Below are 21,513 nucleotides of genomic sequence, written 5' to 3' on the forward strand. Positions count from 1 at the left end.
ATAGGTGTGAAAACAAGTTGTGAGGACGATGCAGAGAGACTGCAAGGGGCCTAAGTGTGTGGGTAAAAAAATGTTAGATGGAATACGTTGCTCAGTTTTGGCAAACCATTATAAAATAGTTCAAATAGGAATAAAGGAACATAGGACTTGGGAGAAGTAGGCAATTGGGCCCTTTGAGCCTGTTCTGCCATTTGATAAGATCGTGGCTGATCTGGTTGTGGTCTCAACTCCACTTTGCCGTCTGCCCCCAATAACCTTTGACTCCCTCGTCTATCAAAAGTCTGTCTAACTCAGCCTGGAATAAATTCGATGACTCAGCCTCCTCCGCTCTCTGGGGAAGAGAATTCCACAGACTAATGACTGAGGGCAGGGGGGGGGCGGTAGGCAGGGGGCAGGAGGGGGAGAGGAGGGGGAGGGGAGGGGGAGAGGAGGGGGAGGGGAGGGGGAGAGGAGGGGGAGGGGAGGGGGCAGGAGGGGGAGGGGAGGGGGCAGGAGGGGGAGGGGAGGGGGCAGGAGGGGGAGGGGAGGGGGCAGGAGGGGGAGGGGAGGGGGCAGGAGGGGGAGGGGAGGGGGCAGGAGGGGGAGGGGAGGGGGCAGGAGGGGGAGGGGAGGGGGCAGGAGGGGGAGGGGAGGGGGCAGGAGGGGGAGGGGAGGGGGCAGGAGGGGGAGGGGAGGGGGCAGGAGGGGGAGGGGAGGGGGCAGGAGGGGGAGGGGGGGTTGAGGGGAGTGGGAGGGGGTTGAGGGGAGTGGGAGGGGGTTGAGGGGAGTGGGAGGGGGTTGAGGGGCCGGAGGGGGAGGGGGTTGAGGGGCCAGAGGGGGTTGAGGGGCCGGAGGGGGAGGGGGTTGAGGGGAGGGGGGATTGAGGGGAGGGGGGGATTGAGGGGAGGGGGGGATTGAGGGGAGGGGGGGATTGAGGGGAGGGGGGTTGAGGGGAGGGGGGTTGAGGGGAGGGGGGGATTGAGGGGAGGGGGGGATTGAGGGGAGGGGGGGATTGAGGGGAGGGGGGTTGAGGGGAGGGGGGTTGAGGGGAGGGGGGTTGAGGGGAGGGGGGTTGAGGGGAGGGGGGGATTGAGGGGAGGGGGGATTGAGGGGAGGGGGGATTGAGGGGAGGGGTTATGGTTGAGGGGAGGGGGAGGGGTTATGGTTGAGGGGAGGGGGAGGGGTTATGGTTGAGGGGAGGGGGAGGGGTTGAGGGGCCGGAGGGGGAGGGGTTGAGGGGAGGGGGAGGGGTTGAGGGGAGGAGGTTGAGGGGCCGGGGTGGGGTTGAGGGGAGGAGGTTGAGGGGGGGATTGAGGGGTGGGGGGGTTGATGAGCAAAGAGCGGGAGGGGTTGAGGGGTCGGAGGGGGAGGGGTTGGGGGGTTGATGAGGAAAGAGGGGGAGGGGGGAAGGAGGAGGTTGAGGGGCCGGTGGGGTTGAGGGGAGGAGGTTGAGGGGCCGGAGGGGGGGTTTGGGGAGGGAGGGGAGGGGAACGGGGAGGGGGGGATTGAGGGGTGGGGGGGTTGAGGGGAGGGGGAGGGGTTGAGGGGAGGGGGAGGGGTTGAGGGGTCGGAGGGGGAGGGGTTGGGGGGGTTGATGAGGAAAGAGGGGGAGGGGGGGAAGGAGGAGGTTGAGGGGCCGGAGGTGGGGGTTGGGGTTGAGGGAAGGGGAGGAGAAGAGGGGGGGTTACAGGGGGCGGGGGGAGGAGAGGAGAGGAGGGGGGAGGGGTGGGGGTGTTGAGGGGCCGGAGGGAGGGGGGAGGGGTTGAGGGGAGGGGGGATTGATGAGGAAAGAGGGGGAGGGGTTGAGGGGCCGGAGGGAGGGAGGGAGGGGGGGGGGGGTGGAGGAGTGACCGGGACTCGGGCCGGACCCCGCTCCTGACCCCCGGGCTGTGTCCGGAGGCTCTGCCCGCGGTTGACTGGCGCCGGGCTCCGGGTGAGGGGGTCTGAACCCGAGACCCCCGGCGGCTCCAGGCCTCACCTCGCTCCTTCTTGCCCATGGTCCCGGCGCCACTGAGCATGCGCCGGCACGGCACATCCCACTGCGCATGTCGGGAATCGGCACCGTTTGCACGGGGGGGGGGGGGGTTCCTGTGCCGGCGCGCATGCGCACAATGCCCAGCTGGATCTTATGGAGCTTCCTTCAATGGTCAGCTCAGAAACATGGTTTAAATCTCCACATATGTACTTGAATCAGTCAAATGACTGACCTCGTTCAGTGACACCAAGATAGATCTGCTGACAGAATGCATCAAAGATCATTTATCTGGCAATATCACACTTAATGCCCAAGCCAGACTGTATAGTGAACTCATCCATTCCCTCTGGTGATCTGAAAGCAAAATATTAATGTGCAGTCGAATACCATGTCAGTCATGTCTCATAGCCACATAAGCCGTGCTCACTGAGTCAGAGGGTTGTTGGTTCAAGTCACACTCCAGATACCTAAGCACAAAAAATCTAGATTGGTACTCTTGTGCAACACAAATGGAGTGAGGTTTCATCTTTGAGATGAGATATTAAACCGAGGCCCTGTCCATTCTCTCGGGTGGATACAGAAAAGATCCCATGGCCATTTTTTCAAAGAAAAGCAGGGGCAGTTCTCCGAGGTGTCCTGGCCGATATTTATCCCTCAACCGACTTAAGAGAAACCTCTTTTTCAACTCTTTCTTGGACTCGAACTCAAGTTCTGTCGAAGGGTCATGAGGACTCAAGACGTCAACTCTTTTCTTCTCCGCCGATGCTGCCAGACCTGCTGAGTTTTTCCAGGTAATTCTGTTTTTGTTTTGGATTTCCAGCATCCGCAGTTTTTTTGTTTTTATATAAGAGAAACCTTATTACCTGGTCATTATCATCTTGCTGTTTGTGGGATCTTGCTGTGTGTAAAATGACTAATTTCCCACATGCAACAATGGCTGCACTTTAAAAGCTCTTCATTAGCTGTAAAGTGTTTTGGGATGTCCTGTGGAAGGTGCTACAGAAATGCAAGTCTTTTTTTTAGTGCACCAAGATTGTAAACTGTAGTGAGGCACTAATGTTGCTGATTGGCTCATATCCTGAGGTTGAAATCACATACCAATCCGACGGCTAGAATTTAAATGTACCATCTTTTTTAAGATGTTATGTTAAGATCTAATTTCCCTTTTGTAAATCCTTAACTTCAGACATTTCATCCACGCCAGCCTTGGGCCACATTTGATCCTCAGTCTATTCTTGGACCACGGCACAATTGTCACTCCCACCCACCCTAAACCCCAATCCTCCCCACTCTCCCTAAAAGCTTGCTTTCGAATTGAGCATTTATTGGCAGATGCACCTTCAGGCTTCAATCTAGAATTAAAAAACAGAAAATGCTGGAAAAGCTCAGCAGGTCCGGCAGCATCTGTGGAGAGAGAGACAGAGTTTCGAGTGTGTATGACTTCTTCAAACTTCCTTTGGAGGATTGCTTCTGTGACAGAGGCAGCTACAACAGGCAATGAACTTGGCATTCCAAATGACCCAGAGAGATCCTGACCAAACAAACTGAGACAAAAGCTTGCAAAGCAAGAATATGAATTAAGGAGCCGAATGCAAAAAGGTAGTTTCTAACTGGTTGCTCTGGATTCTTTTGATGTAATATGTCCAAAATTGGCATTACCCCTGCAAAAGATTGCAGAACTTCAAACACAATTTACATTTGGTGTAAATTGAGTTTCTGCGGTATGTTACACTATGAAAACAGGCCCACCCATAAAACTGGCCACATCCCCGGGGTGAATTAATCACTATGGCAAGTTTCTGCTAATTGTGCTCGCTTGCAGTCCTGGTAGGTGCTCTTTAAGTTTTGGGCATAAGGACGCTAACAGGCTGGTTTGAAAAGCTTTTTGAATGCAATTCTTTTAATTTGCTAAGAAGCTGACCAGTGTGACTAACAAATAGTTCTGTATTTTTCAGTCATTTAACATCTAAGTTGGGTTGCCTGGCACTGATTAATAAACCATATATTTTTTGTGACAAACCCATTTCAGCTCTATAAATCAAACTGCACCAAGTTACCACTCAAAGATATCAAGAAATAATCTTCAAAGCCAATTTCTTTTTTTTTAATTTACGTTTTGAAACACTGCCCAATGGTGATGGTTCTTGGCAGATTTTTTGTGTTCCTGTTCAAATGTGTTTGAATTTGGAAAGTGGAGGAAACAAAAATACTTGACAAATTGGGCTTTGCATCCAAATCACCACTTCAGCACAACGTAAAAGGCCTAGCCCAAGGTCCCAATGTTATGCCAGAAAGCCCAAGGAAACAATAAACACAATTTGTAATAGACGCTGATTGTGTGTTGGAGCCAGGGGCTGAAGACGCCTTTGCGCTTTTAGTTCTACAATGCTGCTGTGAAAGATCACACAAGGATGGAAACTTGACTGGGTTACCAAAGAACAACAGACAGACAATGAACCAACACTTCAGGCAGAAAACATGGTGGGCAGGGGGAATCTTGAAGTTTACTTTAAATTCCAATATCTCAGTTGCATAAAGGGGGTCACTTGAAAATGTTAAAACTGAGAAGACTTTTGTAAGGTGAGGGGTTTAAAGGTTAATGAACCCAAGGTAGGTGAGTAGATGGAGTTCAGACACAGAGAGCCATTATCTCGCTGAATGGAGGGACAGGCTCAAGGAACTGAAAAACATCCTCTTGTCTTCTTTTGCTGACAACTCCCAACCAGAAGTTGGTGAAATCATAGGAACATAGATGCAGGAGTAAGTCATTTGACTGGTCATCTACCTAAAGCTCCACTTTCCTGCACGACCCCCACATCCCTTGATGTCATCAGTATCCAGAAATTTATCAATTTCTGTCTTGATTCATTGCTCAATGATTGAGTTTCCACAGCCCTCTGGGGTAGAGAATTCCAAAGGTTCACCTCCTCTGAGTGAAGAAATTTCTCCTCATCTCAGTCTGAAATGACCTGCCCCCAGACAGGGGAAACATCTGCTTAGTCATACTTTGCAAGAATTTAGATCAACTCTCATTCATCAAAACTCTATGGAGAATATAGGCCCAGTTTCCTCAATCTCTCCTCAAAGGGCAATCCTGCCATCCCAGGAATCAGTCTGGTGAAGCTCCGTTGCACTCCCTCGATGGCAGGTATATCCTTCCGTACGTAAGGACACCAAAACTGTACACAACACTCCAGGTGTGGTCTCATTAAGGCTCTATACAATTGCAGCAAGGCATACCTACTCCTGTACTCAAATCCGCTTACAATGAAGGCCAACATACCATTTACTTTTCTAATTGCTTGCTGCACCTGCATGTTAGCTTTTAGTGACTCATGAACAAGGACACCCACATCCCTTTGGCCATCAACACTTCCCAATCTCTCACCATCTAAGAAATACTCTGCCTTTGTTTTTTCCACCAAAGTGGATAACTTCACACTTACTTACATTACATTCCATCTTCTGTGTTTTTACTCATTCACTTAGCCCGTCTAAGTCCCCTTGAAGCCTCCTCACAACTTAACAATCCCACCTAGTTTTATGTCATCAGCGAATCTGGAGATATTATATTTGGTCCCGACAACCAAATCATTGATATAGATTGTGAGCAGCTGTGGCCCCAGCACCGATCCTTGTGGTACCCCACTCGTAACAGCCTTTCATCCTGAGAATGACCCATTTATTCCTACTGTTTTCTGTCCATTAACCAATTCTGTCTCCATCCATGCCAGTATATTTCCCCCAACTCCATGCACTCTAATTCTGTTTACTAATCTCTTATGTGGGACCTCATCAAAAGCTTCCTGAAAATCCAAATGCACCACTTCCACTGGTTCTTCTTTATCTATGTTACAAATGATATCCTCAAAATACTCCAATAAGTTTGTCAAACAAGATTTCTCTTTCATAAAACCATGTAGACTCTGCCCAATCACACATTCTTCTCCAAGTGTCTGGTTATCACATCCTTAGATTCTAATATTTTCCCTACTACTGACATCAAACTACCAGGTCTGTAGCTCTCCATTTTTTCTCTCTCTCCCTCCTTAAGCAATTAGGTTACATTAGCTACTTTCCAGTCTGCAGGAACCTTTCCACAATCTATTGAATTTTGAGAGATAACCACCAATACATCCACTAGCAACCTTCTTCAACACTTAGGAATGTAGCTCATCTAGTCCAGGAGATTTATTAACCTTCAATCCAATTAATTTTTTGAGCACTACCTCTTTATTAATAATAATTTCTTTCAGCTCCTCATTTTCACAAGCCTCTTGGTTCCCTCGTATTTCTGGGAGATTTTCTGGAACTTCCTCCTTGAAGAGACAAAATAATTGTTTAGCTTCTCTGCCATTTCCCTATTATCCATTATAAATTCTGTCTCCACTGTAATGGGCCCACATTTGTCCTTGTTAATCATTTCCTTTTCACATATCCAAAGACGTTTTTACAGTCTGCCTTTATGTTTCTTGTTAGTTTGCATTCACATTCTCTTTTCCCTTTATCAGTTTCCTAGTTCTCCTTTCCTGGATTCTAAATTGCTCCCATCCTCAGGTTTACCACTTTTCCTGGCAACCTTATAAGCCACTTCCTTTGATTTAATGCAATCTTTAACTTCTTTTGTTAGCCATGGTTGATTCACCTTTCTTGTTGGGTATTTGTGTTTTAGAGGAATGTATATTTTTGTTGTAGGCCATGTAATAGTTCTTTAAATACTATCCCATGCCTGTCTACCAACAATTTTTTTAGTGTCTTTTCCCAATCCGCCATTGCCAACTTGGCCCTCATACCATCCTAGTTTCCTTTGTTCAAATTTCAGACCCTAGTTTCAGAATGAACCATATCACTTTCAAGCTTTATGAAAAATTCCATCACATTATGGTCACTATTTCCTAAAGGCTCCTTTACAACAATGTTATTGATTAGCCCTTTCTCATTACATAATACTAGATCTAAAATAGCCTGATCCCTAGTTGGTTCTTCAACTAACTGCTCCAGGAACCCATCTTGTACACACTCCAGGAATTCATCCTTCACAGCATGACTGTTGATTTGATCAATCCAGTCTGTGTAAATTGAAGTCACCTATTATTACTGTATGTTACATGCAGCTCTAATTTCCAGATTTATACTGTGGCCAGTAAACAACTCTCACCAATGATTGCTGCCCCTTGCTGTTTCTTAGCTCCACCCAAACTGATTCTACATTTTGATCCTTCAACCTAAGATTCTCTTTCACTAATGTACTGATCGTGTGTCTTATTAACAGCACTACCCCATCTCCTTTTCCTTTTTGCTTATTCTTCATAAATTATGAATACCTTGAATATTCAGTTCTCAATCTTGGTCACATTGTGACCATGTCTCTGTAATGGCAAATAGACCATACCCATTTACCTGTAATTGTGCCTTTAAATCATCTACCTTGTTGTGAATACTGCTGCAATCAGATAGAGTACCCTTAACTTTGTCTTTTTAACATTATTCCACATTCTTGATCCTAACACCGGGGTGGGGGCGGGGAGGGGGGGGGGGAGGTTGCGGGGATGGGTAACATACCATCTTGCAATCATATCTATGGCCGTAGGAATGCCTGTCTGTTTCCCAAACTAACAAACCTCCGATCACTATTGCTCTTCCACTCTTCTTTCTCCCCTCCTCGGCAGCTGAGCCATCCATGGTGTCCCGGACGTGGCTCTTGCTGCATTCCTCGGAGGAAGCATCACACTCACCAGTATCCAAAACGGCAGGCCGGTTAGTGAGCGAGGTCGACTCAAGGGGCTCTTGCACTACTTGCCCGGTTCTCTTAGACTGCTTGGCGGTCACCCACTCCCTGTGTGCCTGTGTGCTCCTAACCTGCTGTGTGGCTACCTTCCGAAATGTGCTCACCATGTAGTTCTCAGCCTCACAGATGCACCACTGACACCAGCCATTGCTCAAGTTCCGAAGTCCAGAGCTCAAGCTTCTGCAGCCGGTGATACTTCCATCGGATGTGTGTGGCTAGGGCACATAGTGTGTTCATGACTTCCCACGTTCCACATGATGCAGATTCCACTCAACCAAACTGCCCTGCCATACCTTAACTTTTACAAACTATTTTTAAGTAGAATAACTTACCAGTTACTCACCAACAAGCATCTTATAGAGTCATAGAGGTCTACAGCACAGAAAAATGTCCTTCGGCCCATCATGTCTGTGCTGGTCAAACAAGTACCTAACTACTCTAATCCCATTTTCCAGCACTAAGCCCATAGCTTTCTATGCCTTGGCATCGCAAGTGCACATCCAAATACTACTTAAATGTTATGAGGGTTTCTGCCTCTACCACCCTTTCAGGCAGAGAGTTCCAGATTCTCACCACCCTCTGGGTGAAAAAATTCTTCCTCACATCCTCTCTAAACCTCCTGCCCCTTACCTTAAATCTATGCCCCTTGGTTATTGATCCCTCCACCAAGGTGAAAAGTTCCTTCCTGTCTACCCTATCTATGCCCCTCATAATTTTATACACCTCAATCATGTCCCCCTCTCAATCTCCTCTGCTCCAGGGAAAATAACCACAGTCTATCCAATCTCTCCTCATATCTAAAACTCTCCAGCCCAGGCAACATCCTGGTAAATCTCCTCTGCACTCTCTCTAGTGCAATCACATCCTTCCTATAATGAGGATTCCAGAACTGCACGCAATACTCTAGCTGTGGCCTAACCAGCATTTTATACCATTTTATATTCCAGTATAACCTCCCTGCTCTTATATTCATGCCTTGGCTAACAAAGGCAAGTATCCCATATGCCTCCTTAACCAACTTATCTCCCTGTCCTATTACCTTAAGGGACCGGTGGACATACTCGCCAAGGTCCCACTGATCCTCAATACTTCCCAGGGTCCTACCATTCATCGTGTATTCCCGTGCCTTGTTTGTCCTGCCCAAGTACATCACCTCACACTTATCCAGATTAAATTCCATTTGCCACTGTTCAGCCCATCTGACCAGCCTGTCTATATCCTCCTGTAATCTAAGGCTATCCTCCTCACTATTTACCACCCCGACAATTTTCGTGTCATTCACAAACTTACTGATCAACCTTCCTACATTCAAGTCTAAATCGTTTATATATACCACAAATAGCAAGAGACCCAACACCGATCCCTGTGGACCCCCACTGGACACAGGCATCCAGTCACAAAAACACCCCTTGACCATCACCCTCTGCTTCCTGCCACTCAGCCAGTTCTGGATCCAATTTGCTGAATTGCCTTGGATCCTATGGGTTCTTATCTTTGTTATCAGTCTCCTGTGCGGGACCTTATCAAAAGTGTTGCTGAAGTCCAAGTAGACTATGTCAAATGCATTGCCCTCATCTACACACCTGGTCACCTCTTTGAAAAATTCAATCAAATTGGTCAGACATGACCTCTCTTTAACAAAACCATGCTGACTGTCCTTGATTAATCCCTGCCTCTCCAAGTGTAGATTAATTCTATCCCAATAGTTTCCCCACCACTGAGTTTAGACTGACTGGCCTGTAGTTCCCTGGTTTACCCTGTCCTCCCTTCTTGAATAACAGTACCACATTGGCTGTCCTCCAGTCCTCTGGCACCTCTCCTGTGGCCAGAGAGGTATTGAAAATTATTGCCGATGCCCCTGCTATCTCCTCCCTTGCCTCACTCAACAGCCGGGGATACATTTCATCCGGGCCTGGAGATTTATCTATTTTTAAACCTGCCAGACCACTTAGAACCTCCTCTCTTTCTATGCTAATTTCTTTAATTATATCACAGTCCTTCTGCCTGATTTTCATACCCACTTCATCCCTCTCACTTGTGAACACCGAAACAAAGTATTCATTTAGAACCCTACCTACGTCTTCCAGCTCCATAGACAAATTACCACTGTGGGCCTTAATGGGCCTTACTCTTTCCCTAGTTATCCTCTGAATGTACTTGGAAAATAACTTTGGATTTTCTTTTATTTTACCTGCCAATGTATTTTCATGCCCACTTTTTGCTCTCCTAATTTCCTTTTTACGTTCCCTCCTACACATTCTATACTCAAGGGCTTCCACTGTTTTGAGCCCTCAGTTTCTGCCACAAGCCTCCCTTTTTCTCTTTATCCAATCCTGTGTATCCCTCGACATCCAGGGTTCCCTGGATTTGTTGATTCCACCCTTTATCTTTACTGGAATATGTTGGCCCTGAACTCTCTCTTGAATCAGTCCCACTGCTCTGACGCAGATTTACCTAAAAGTAGCTGCTCCCAGTCCACACTGGCTGTTAGGGGAAAGTAAATGAGAATTTATGATAAGGGAGAATTCATTTTAAGGGAATGAATTACTTAAATTAGGATCCATAGGCAGGCCACCGCAAATCAGTAAATCAACAATTAAACACTTAAACCAGATGAACCTTATACACTCTCAAACTTTGTACACCCTCAGGGTTTGCAATCACCAGCAAGGGAGTTAGACTGGAGACTTAGGTTGGAAAACAACTAAGATTAAGTGTGCTCTTCAACAGATAGGGGAAGGACAGATGGTCCCAGCTTAGATAGGGAAGGTCTCTGCCTGGGTGAAAATAGGGACATATGACGCATGTACCTGTTACCAGAGATGTCTGTTTAATGTAAACCTATTTGTTGATGAGATCGGAATCTGGAAACTGTTCTTGTACGTGACCAATAATGTATAAATATGGTGAACATTTGCAATCTAGCAGAGTGCAATCTCAAGCTGCATCGAAATGGTTCTCTCCTTGCAATTGCTCGAATAAACGATCGCGACCTGTACCTGAGACTCCTGTGGTCCGTTTGTCAAAGTGACCACAACACTGGCCAAATCATATCTGATCTCAATAAAATCAGCCTTCCCCCAATTTAGAACTCTGATTTCTGGCCCATTCTTGTCCTTTTCCATAACAACCTTGAATCTAACAGAGTTATGATCACTATCTGCAAAATGCTCCCCCACTGATACCTCCATCACTTGCCCAGCTTTATTTCCTAAAATTAAGTCCAGGACTGCCCCCTCTTTTTTAGGGCCTTCTACGTACTGATTTAAAAAGCTCTCCTGGATGCATTTTAAGAATTCCACTCCCTCTGAACCTATCACACTATGACTAACCCAGTTAACATTGGGGATGTCAAAATCCCCCACTATTACTACACTATTTTTACACGTCTCTGAAATTTGCCTACATATCTGCTCTTCTATTTCTCTGACTGTTTGGGGGCCTATAGTACACTCCCAGCAATGTGACTGCTCCTTATTGTTTTTAAGTCCTACCCATATGGCTTCATTTGAGGAGCCTTCTAAGATGTCATCCCTCCTTACTGCTGTAATTGATTCCTTGATCAATATTGCAATACCCCCTCCTCTTTTTCCTCCTTCCCTGTCTCGCCTGAAGACCCTATATCCTGGAATATTGAGCTGCAAATCCTGCCCCCCTCTCAACCATGTCTCTGTGACAGCAATGACATCATACTTGCATGTGTTAATTTGTGTCCTCAACTCATTTGCCTTATTCTTGAGACTCCTTGCATTAAAATACCATCCAACCTTGCCAAACTCCCTTGTGCCTTAATTGGCCTATAATTTCTATGCCTTCCAGGCTCACTTGCTCTCTCTTCTAATTTTGGCTGTGCATCTCCCCCTGCTGAACCTCCCCTCAGGATCCCATCCCCCTGCTAAGTTAGTTTAAACCCTCCCCAACAGCACTAGAAAACCTCCCCGCAAGGATGTTGGTCTCATTCCTTTGTACTGAAGAAAGAACCAAATAATGAAGGCTGAGAAATGTAGAAAAAGAAAACATCACCTCCTTGTCTTCTTCACCGAACACACTCATTCACCAAACTCCCAGCTGCTCACTCTGTAAAGTTGCACTCAGTGTAAGTCACCCTGCATTTATACCAGCTGAGATTACGATGAGTCAGCTCTGCTAGAAATTAAAGATTAAGCTAGCTACCTAATTAACTAAACACAGCTGCTCTCAGGTAGAGAGCTTGTTCATACTTGCTCAAGACTGGAAGAAATTTAAACTTAAATAGTAATTTTTAGTTAAATGCTTACTGCAGTCAAAACTATAATAAGATTCCCTCATTCACTAAATTCCCAGCTGCTCACACTGTAAAGCTGTACTCAAATCAATAAACAATTGTTAAAAGCTTGGGTTTAAAAGAATTAACAGAGATCAAATGGACGGAAGTGTGAAATAAATAGTTTTATTAATGCTCTGCAAAGTGCTAAATACCGTGGACTCTCCTTAACCCCATCAGGGTTCCAGTTCAGAGCAGTAGCCTGCACACTTTGACCAATAGCACGGACTAACATAAAAGGCAATCTCCTGTGTACTAGTCCCACTGAACTCATGCAGAATCGGATTGCAACAAGAATGCGTACCACCAATATACAGATTTCATAGAAACAAGATTATTGGTAACAAACCAAATATAAACATGGCTTTCTTTTACAATAGGTACAAAGAACCAATAAAAGCAGTGAAAGTAAATACATCGGGAATCATTACAAATAAAACATATTATACACCTGTACAATTAAGAAATGTAATACAGTCATAATGTTCAGCCAGCAAAGGAATCTGGCTCTTCACCGTAAACGGAGTTTAAACAGAGTGGCGTTTGACAGTTGGTCATACAGTGCGTTCATTACCACCCTGTATGTGGACCATCTCATCTGTCCGAGCGCCTTGTCAATGGAAAAGCATTTGGAAGAGCCGGACTTCTATTTCCATGCTCATGAGGCAAAACCTGTGTCCACTCTGAATTAAAAAAAAACCCGACGACAGAATTACTGTAAGCAATGTCCTCATCCTAAAACAACAGCTCGTCTCAAATTCCTTTCTCCGTTAATTTGACAGAGGCGTTTAAACAGCCATTAATCACTTTTATGTGGAGATCACTCAGTAATTTCTAGACACGCATACACAGACATATATATAAATATGTATATATATTGTTCTGTTGCATTGACTTAATGGCCTCCCAAATTGGATATGATCTCCCACCCTCTCCCTGGAAATATGTACCAGATTCACACTACATCTCCAACTGGTGCTGGGTACAAACTTAATCCTCTCAGCCACCAAAGTGCCATTTTCTAACATGCTTTAAAAATTAAATGTTTGAATTAAACATGATGTGGAAAAGAGGGGGTTGTAGGAAGCAATTCAAAGAAATCCAGTAAGAACCGGGATATCTGATAGGGAGAAGGGGGAAAATTGCCCTGGTCACTGAAATATTGAGCAAAGGAGACCCTCTCCCCACAACCCACTTGAATTACATCATAAGCAGTAACCATCCGACCCCTCCATAGAATAGGTAATGTCCTCTCCCTCCACCCTATACTCCCACAGCACAATCTTTAAGGCCAATGGGTCTGATACAATCGGATGCATTGTGAATCTTAGTACCATTTACTACAGAGGTGGAAACAAATCAAAACGATTTGATTGTACCACTTCATAAAATACAGCTTCAAATTATTTTTAAAATGCAGCAATACAAGTAACTGATGACGCCAAAGACTTCCTTAACTACAAAATTATACAAGGGAATTATACATAACCCTTTTACACTAATTGCAAGAGTTTCACTGAGCTCTGTCGTATAGACATAAAATCGTGTACACCCAGTAAAAACCTTGCCAGTACCATTTACACAGTCATAATGGCATCAGTTAAATAGACAAGAGGTTAGGGAAGTACCGAGCAGGACTGTGACAGGCCAAGTGGCAGGGAGCAAGGGAAATGTACCCCGGGGGGAGGCATAATATGGGAAGAGTGACGTGCCGCCTGTTATGCACCTGCCCATTTACCCTTTCCACCACCTTCAACAAAGGAAAATCACGTCATGTCTAATAGATCTGACCTAGAATAGGTCAGCCACCATCTCCCCCAAACATGTTCCTGCCCCTCACTCCCACAAAGTTGAAATTTCTCCCCAATGTAATTGGCCTCGAAATTAATTCTATCATTGGCAGATTGCTCGTACATAAAATAAATCAACAATGCACTTCCCTGTCACTCTAAAACACGTGAAGATTGGCACAAACTTTTAGACACCACCGGTGCCAAAGTTCAATCATTAATCCTGGGCACCGGTTACAATTAGTTTCAGTGGGGAACTAGCTCCCACATGCAGTTTCGCACCTTAGGGTTTTAGTGGCAGATTCCTGAGGCCACTTTTACTTTGATCAAGACCCAAAAGCACTTAAGTTGGAGGCAGCAATACCTATGGACCTGCAGCACTGGCCAGTTGCTGAGGCATTATGATCTTAACAAGGTGACATCGGAAAAATAGATCTATTCACCTTTACTGCAGATAAGGTTGCAACATGCTAACACTAACTCACAGCAAGTCACAGAGAACCCCTATACCACAGTACCTACAGTTAGTTATCGGACCTGGGAGTGGGGGGTTGGGGGGTGGAGAGTGAGAGTAGTAGGAGTTCACCTTCACCACAATTAAAGCTCACTTTGTTCCTTAGCCAAGCTGCAGGTCAATAATCACAGTATCTTTATCGCGCAGAAGGAGGCCATTCGGCCCATTGAGTCTGCACTGGCTCTCTGAAAGAGCATTCCACCCAGTCCCACTCCCCTGCCTTATCCCCGTAACCTTGCACATTCTCTCTTTCCAGGTAGCAATACAATTCCCTATGGATACCTCAATCGAACCTGCCTCCACCACCCTTTCAGGAAGTTTGTTCCGGACTCCAACCACCCTCTGGGTGAAAAAAAATTTCCTCACATCACATTTGCTCCCTTTTGCCAATTATGTTGAATCTGTGCCCTTTAGTTCGTGATGTTCCCTTGAGTGGGAACAGTTTCTCACTATTTACCCTGTGCACCCGTCAGGATCTTGAATACCTTGATCAAGTCTCCTCTCAACCTTCGTTTCTCCGAGTAATCCAGATCTATAGCTGGTCTTCTCCAAGATATAGGTCCATAAGACTTCAACTCACACCATTAAACAGATGAACTGGGAAGTATTACACTGTTGTTTGTGGCAGTTTGATGGACACAAGTCAGCTGCTGCTTTTCACACAACAGTGACTATGCTTCAAAAATTGTGAAGAGCTTTGGGGCATCCTAAACCGTGACAGATGCTACACAAACGTGCTGAATATCAGACTCTAGTCTCGCTTTTGGAAATACAAAAGTAAAGCGTCTGAAAAACGTACCTGTAGTCCCAGGCTCTTTTCTCAAAATGTTGAAAGGCCACTGTACAACACAGATGTTAACCACGTTTACCAGTTTCATTTGCAATTCTGCTGCAGCTACCAGAAAGCCTAGTTTCCCTAATGTGAGCAGAATATATACGTCTCCAATAAACATTCAACATGAAAAGCAAATGACATCTACACCTTGAGAAGCTGAGTCACTGAACATGGGTGCACTTTCAGCTATATTTAGTACCTTTAATTATTTGTCACCACCAACAATTGGGCAAAAAGACAAATAATTTTGAACTCCTTTGACTTTCAGCAATTTACATAATTACTGATTTACTCTTCAGAGACTGTATGGCACACTGGCTGTCAGAGCGAGTAAGAAAGGGTTCTGGGCACTTTCAACTGGGTTACTGTAGGCAGGACTCAAAGTATAAAGCTGCTCCTAATTCAGCATTAACTAACGAAATCCTTCAGTTCAACTGCTGTGGGAATGGAAACGTGTCATACTAGTGCAATAAGAATTGCTCCTCTGGGGTTGGGAATGAGGTAGGGCACAGCAGAGAAAGCTTTATTCCTTATCTAACCCCGTGCTGTACCTGTTCTGGGAGTGTCTGATGGGGACGGTGTAGAGGGAGCTTTACTCTGTACCTAACACCGTGCTGTACCTGTTCTGGGAGTGTTTGATGGGGGCAGTGTAGAGGGAGCTTTATTCCTTATCTAACCCTGTGCTGTACCTGTCCTGGGAGTGTTTGATGGGGGCAGTGTAGAGGGAGCTTTATTCCTTATCTAACCCCGTGCTGTACCTGTCCTGGGAGTGTTTGATGGGGGCAGTGTAGAGGGAGATTTACTCTGTATCTAACCCCGTGCTGTACATGTCCTGGGAGTGTTTGACGGGGGGGCAGTGTAGAGGGAGCTTTACTCTGTGTCTAACACAACGCAATGCCTGCCCTTGGAGTGTTTGATAATGACATTTGGCAGTTGGAACAAAGTGTTCAACTCCACAGTGCTGATATCCCTCACCTTGATAATCCACAACATAAATAAAGATATAAAAATAATTCCTGCATTAACTTCGGATTGGGTTTTGATTGCAACTACTCCTACATACTGAATGATCAATTCTTCAAAACTGATTCAGTGGCATAAAGAATTTGTTTTTTTCAATTCTTTCATGGGATGAGAGCATCAGTGGCAAGGCCCTAATTACCCTTGAGAAGGTTGTGGTGAGCCGCCTCCCTGAACTGCAACAATCCATGTGGTGTAGGCACACGCACAGTGCTGTTCAGGCGGAAGTTGCAGGTCTTTGACCTTGTATAGAATTGAGGAGGGATCGCCCACAATGATTTCTTTTGAGACAAGCTCGTTTTTTTAATCATTATTTTTGTTGGAATCTCCCAACTGCAAATATAAAGTTTAACATCTGTACTTTATTGTGAAGCCAGTGCTCAGTTTCAGATTTCGTGAACGGAGTTAATACCTGCTGCTTGAATAGGGAATTAGGTCATGTTTCAATGGGTGGCCTTCCATAAAGGGCCCATAATAATGGGTCTGGAATATAGGACATCTTGTTCACTGCTCGGCCTGTAGCAGCCAGAGTCCAGCAACAAATGGTACACCATCCACGTAAGTGGCACTTGCAGCAAGTAACACCCTTGCTATTTATTAACTAGGGGCCATAACAAATCAGACTAATCTTTTCAAACAGCTTGTAATTGACCAGGTCTTAATTAACCTCATGGTGATAATACACAAAAGAGCCCATTACTTAGTCTCTGTACCGTTAACACTGCCAAACATCAGTCAGCAATATGGCAGCCCTGGCTAGAGGCTGGAGATATTAAAACTCCTGTGGAAGCTGCCACACAAAGAGCTCCGGGTCACTTTTTTTTAACCAAACCTGCCAGGTGGTAACCCCCGAGGATCAGGTGGAATGTTGGCTTTATTCCCGCCAAGCAATACTGCTCTCCGCTGATTCTGGGAGTAAAATCAGGCTGATTTTTAAACCAGAGCTGCAGCTGATCCTATCAATTGCTCGATGGGGCACCTTTGGTTAAAACTGACCCCCTACTGGTCAAATGTTTCAGGCAATGAAAGACGGGTGTTTTTGACTCATCTAAACAGTCTGTTGCCAGAAGTATTGGTGTCACTGTAGGCACCTCTTCAGTTTCATTAAGACCGTGAATGTTTGTCATAAAGGCAAATATGTCAGTGTAGCACTGACTGAATTATCAAGGACCCTTGTGGTGATGCATCTTAAACCTCTTATCTGACATTGCTCATTCAAAGCACTATTTCTAACTGGCAGAGGGTGAGGGAGATGAAAGACGATTCAATACTTTAGGCAAATTAGGATAGCTTACTGAGTACGTACTATGCAAGGATTAACAATTGACAATAGGTACCAGGAATTATCTTCCTTTAACACAGATCACATACAGCACAATTTGTTCAGGAAATATGGTTACAAGCAGCCCTGGTTGCCAGTACCCAAATAAAGCTATTGACCCCTCTCCTCAAACATTCTTGTCCCGGCCAGGCTTAGAGCTTAGGTCTGATACGCAAACACAGGATCTCTCACCTCATTTGGTTTAGAACGGATGCCAACCAGATTTTGGCAAACTGACTGGATTAACCAAGTGTTGAGAAAAAAAAATCCCGTTGAAATATCAACTTGCTTTTCTCTTTCAGATATTGATTGACTTCTGTGTGTTTACAGCATTAATGAATTAAATCTACATACATTCGCTATTTGGCCACCTACAATGGTCAACAATGTTCAGTGTTGGCAGGACATCCAATTAGACAGGGGAATACAATTAACATCTGTACTGCAAGCCTATATGGTATCTTTATGCTGTGATGCTTAATGCTGCTCTGCACTAAAATGACCAAAAATTAAATAGCCTGCCTGTACATCTGGATCAGACTGTGTTTATTTGGTTGGTCTTTCCCATTCTTGGAAAGTAGTCTCACTTTCACATCGACACAAATAGGCACTCATCCAAATGGATTGGCGGGGGGGGGGGCGGGGAGCATGTTCTGAGGATGTAATACAGTTCTTTTGAGAGGCAGTGGCAATAAAGCCAGGTCAGTACAGCACATTGAAGGATATAGTCCACAACAATCTGCATTTATATAGCATCTTGAACATCCCAAGGCGCTTCACAGGAGTGATTATCAAATAAAATTTGACACCGAGCCACATAAGGCAATATTAGGACAGGCAACCAAACTGAGAGTTTTAAAGGAGCTGAGAGAGGGAAAGAGTCGGTGAGGTTTTAGGAAGGGAATTCCAGAGCTTGGGACCCAGGCAGCTGAAGCATGGCTACCAATGGGGGGAGCAATTTAAAATCAGGGATACAGAACAGGCCAGAATCGGAGGGTCACAGAGATTTCGGAAGAGTGTAAGGCTGAAAGATGTAACAAGAGATGGGGAAGTGTGAGACCATGAAGGGATGCAGCATAATTTTGAATGGGCTGAAAGTTAGGAAGCTCTAGAACAAGAAAGCAATGTTAGATGCAAAGGTTGAACTGCATTTCAATAATGGGAATACCATATCTAAACTAGCTCATCAAATATTCTTCCTTCTTTGTTCAACCTCCACATACTGATACATTGAGCCAGGAAATTGGAGGTGGGCAGCCCAATGGCTGAATTGAGGCTAACCCTGGGGCACTGAACTACCTAACCGGTGTTGAGCTAGTGCCGTCAAATCTAGAATACTGTTTTGTAGAAGCATGTAAATGGCCTTTTATAAACTGTTCTCAGGACATGGGTAAGACTGGCTTGGCCATCCCTAGCTGCCCTGAGGTGGTTGGGGGCCTTCTACTTGAACCACTGCAGTCCTTGTGCCCGTGGTCGTCTCACCAATGAAAGAGCAGCAACAAGCAGATAGCAGTGGAAGCCTCACAGAACACAGAATGCAATGGCCAGATGGGTCTGCTAGCATCTAATGGCAGAAATTGCTTCCAAGGGGAGGACTAACAAAACAAAAACAAACACCTAAGTTGGAAGATGGCCTTAATTCCATCCACAAAAGAAAAACTAGGGGTCTGTAAACATGAATCAAATGATACCTTGTTTGAAAATAGGGAAGCATGGTTTGATTTGTTTTAGCACTGTAAGTTCCTGAGATTAATTAAGCTCAGATAATGTCTTAAACATGAAGCTTTTAGGAGCTCAGGACCACACTGCTAGGCATGGCTGGGAGTAAAATTTCTGGACTGCAGGCCCAAGTCGAGGATGTCAGCATCAGTTTACTATGAAAGCTGCAATTCCATATAATGATGCTTCGATGGCACTCAGCCTAAGGCAGTGCTGCAGAAATGCACACGTACCACTTGCAGGCAGACAAACCAGATTTGGTGTCTGCCCAAAACAAACATCTTTCTTTGTCTAGATACCCACTCAAAAGGGCCCAATGGCAAAGATACACACAGAGCACACACAGTAAAGACCAATAACACACTGGCCTCGTGCAGTGACGGCAGCAGGCACTGCCAATAAGAGGAGAAACATTTCCAGGGCAGGGTCCTCATGCAGCAAACACCAGACCCTGTGACCCCCTGGCTGATACCAAACTCTTACCGAAACAGCTCATCTAGACCATGGCTTATATGCCTCTGTGGATGTTGAAGGAGGAGGAATTGATGGTTACTTTGGGTTACACAGTCCGACTATACCTCTGTCTTGATAATTTGGGGTTCTATGGTGTGACAGTGCCTTAACAGCAGACCTGCAGAGCTTCTTGGCTTTAGGTTATATGAAAACACCATGGTAGATATTCTGCAACAGACTACCTTTGCTGAAATGATTTGCATAACAGTCTCTTGTATAACATACTGCAGGTTCTACACATTTAGGGAGGCTCAGTCTCTGCTACTTACAAATGACAAATGAATTCTTATTTCTGGGGGTGGGGGGGTTTAGGACCTGCCACTCTATCAGGCGATGAATAATCAGGAATGAATTATGTAATAAAGTGCTTTACCTTGAAGGACATCAGAGTACTGTGTGAATACACTGTAAAAAACCTTCTGAACATTCCCTTTGTGAGAATGCAAAAAAATTTCATTATAAATACAAATTTAAGTATAAATTACAACCTAGGAAACACCTAGAATCACCAAAATTATACATTGAAAAAGTGCAATCAGATAGAAAATAAATGCATCAGATGTTGAGGTTAGTTGCTAGTGATAGTGCACAAAGGTGTGGCGCAACAGTTCCTCCGCTGACGGCCTCTGCTTCACCTCCACAAATATCTTTTTCAAAAAGTCCCGACTGTGGTCTGACACGTGAGGTGGCAGCTGAGGGTTCGTCGGCTGAGTGGCGATCTTGAATATGGCTGCCATGGCTTCAAACTCAGCCCAAGGGGGCTTCTCAGTGAGCATCTCCACAACCGTGCAAGCAACACTCCTGCAGAACGCAAAGAGGCAAAACCAATGCAATAGAAGCAACTAGGACCACTGTTCTCAGCAAACAAATCACATCCTCCTCAAACAAATCTAAGTAAGAAGAACAACTCTGACAGGAATGAGACCGAAATCTTGATCAAGAGACCCAGACTCAAAATAAAAAATCCCCAGGATAGATGGTAGTTATCCCCAAGTACTGACAGAGACTATAGAGAGGAGTCGTTTGAGGCACTGACAATTATTATGATTTGCTGGACACTGGGGAGGTACCAGTCAATCTGAAACAAACTGTGGTGCCTCTAATCAAAGGTAGATCAATAGGGACACAGGCCTCCTGATCTTACTTTTAATTCTTGTTTCTAAGAAAAAAAAACTTGAAATAAAAAGTTTGCAGGGCTATAGGAAACAGCAGGGGAATGGGGCTAATTAGGCACTGTGGGCCAAATGGCCTCCTCTTGTGCTTTATGATTGTGTGAATTGAAGTGGGCTCAGAACTCAATGCAATGTGGTCAAATCTGATTCTACCAAATTGAAAGGAGCATTGGAATTGGAAGACTTGACTCAGAAATTCCAGAGCAAATTGGAAAAAAAAACCATCGGTGGGTCGGTGGAGGCTAAAAGTCAAATGCAGATAAACGCAAAGTATTGTATATAGGATCGGGAAACACAGACACACCATGAATTGTACTGAAATAGCTTACATGAATTGAGAGAGTGGTAAGCCCAATGTACCAGAGTCATCAGTGCTCCTCTGATCCATTGGTCTGGCCTGAGACTGTATCTTCAAGTTGTGAGACCTAAACTTATAAGGGGCAAAGGTTTATTAAAGTGTGGCTCAGGAATCTCTTGTGTCAAGCTAAAGGAAAGAAGAAGAGGAGTCTCCTTGTACCCCGTAGTCACTTAGGTTTTTCCAGCAGTAAACCACTGCACACAGGTCAGTTATTACTTAATCAATC

At 45.1% G+C, this 21,513-nt stretch overlaps 2 protein-coding genes across 4 annotated transcripts in view; both read right to left on the bottom strand.

Moving 5' to 3' along the window:
* Positions 1-2,030, bottom strand: part of ercc3 (excision repair cross-complementation group 3) — a 32,056-nt gene extending 30,026 nt beyond the window's left edge. Inside the window, exon 1 of the mRNA XM_041201604.1 lies at positions 1,958-2,030. Within this exon, the coding sequence (XP_041057538.1) occupies positions 1,958-1,997 (40 nt within the window). The 5' untranslated portion in view covers positions 1,998-2,030. The remainder of the gene's footprint in view (positions 1-1,957) is intronic.
* Positions 2,031-15,983: 13,953 nt separating this feature from the next.
* Positions 15,984-21,513, bottom strand: part of map3k2 (mitogen-activated protein kinase kinase kinase 2) — a 121,397-nt gene continuing 115,867 nt past the window's right edge. For all 3 annotated transcript variants that reach the window (XM_041201386.1, XM_041201387.1, XM_041201384.1), the window contains one exon: positions 15,984-20,558. In XM_041201386.1, coding sequence (XP_041057320.1) covers positions 20,333-20,558 — 226 coding nt within the window. In that variant the 3' untranslated portion in view covers positions 15,984-20,332. The remainder of the gene's footprint in view (positions 20,559-21,513) is intronic.

The sequence above is a fragment of the Carcharodon carcharias genome, chromosome 12, assembly GCF_017639515.1.
Source record: "Carcharodon carcharias isolate sCarCar2 chromosome 12, sCarCar2.pri, whole genome shotgun sequence".
Taxonomy (NCBI): domain Eukaryota; kingdom Metazoa; phylum Chordata; class Chondrichthyes; order Lamniformes; family Lamnidae; genus Carcharodon; species Carcharodon carcharias.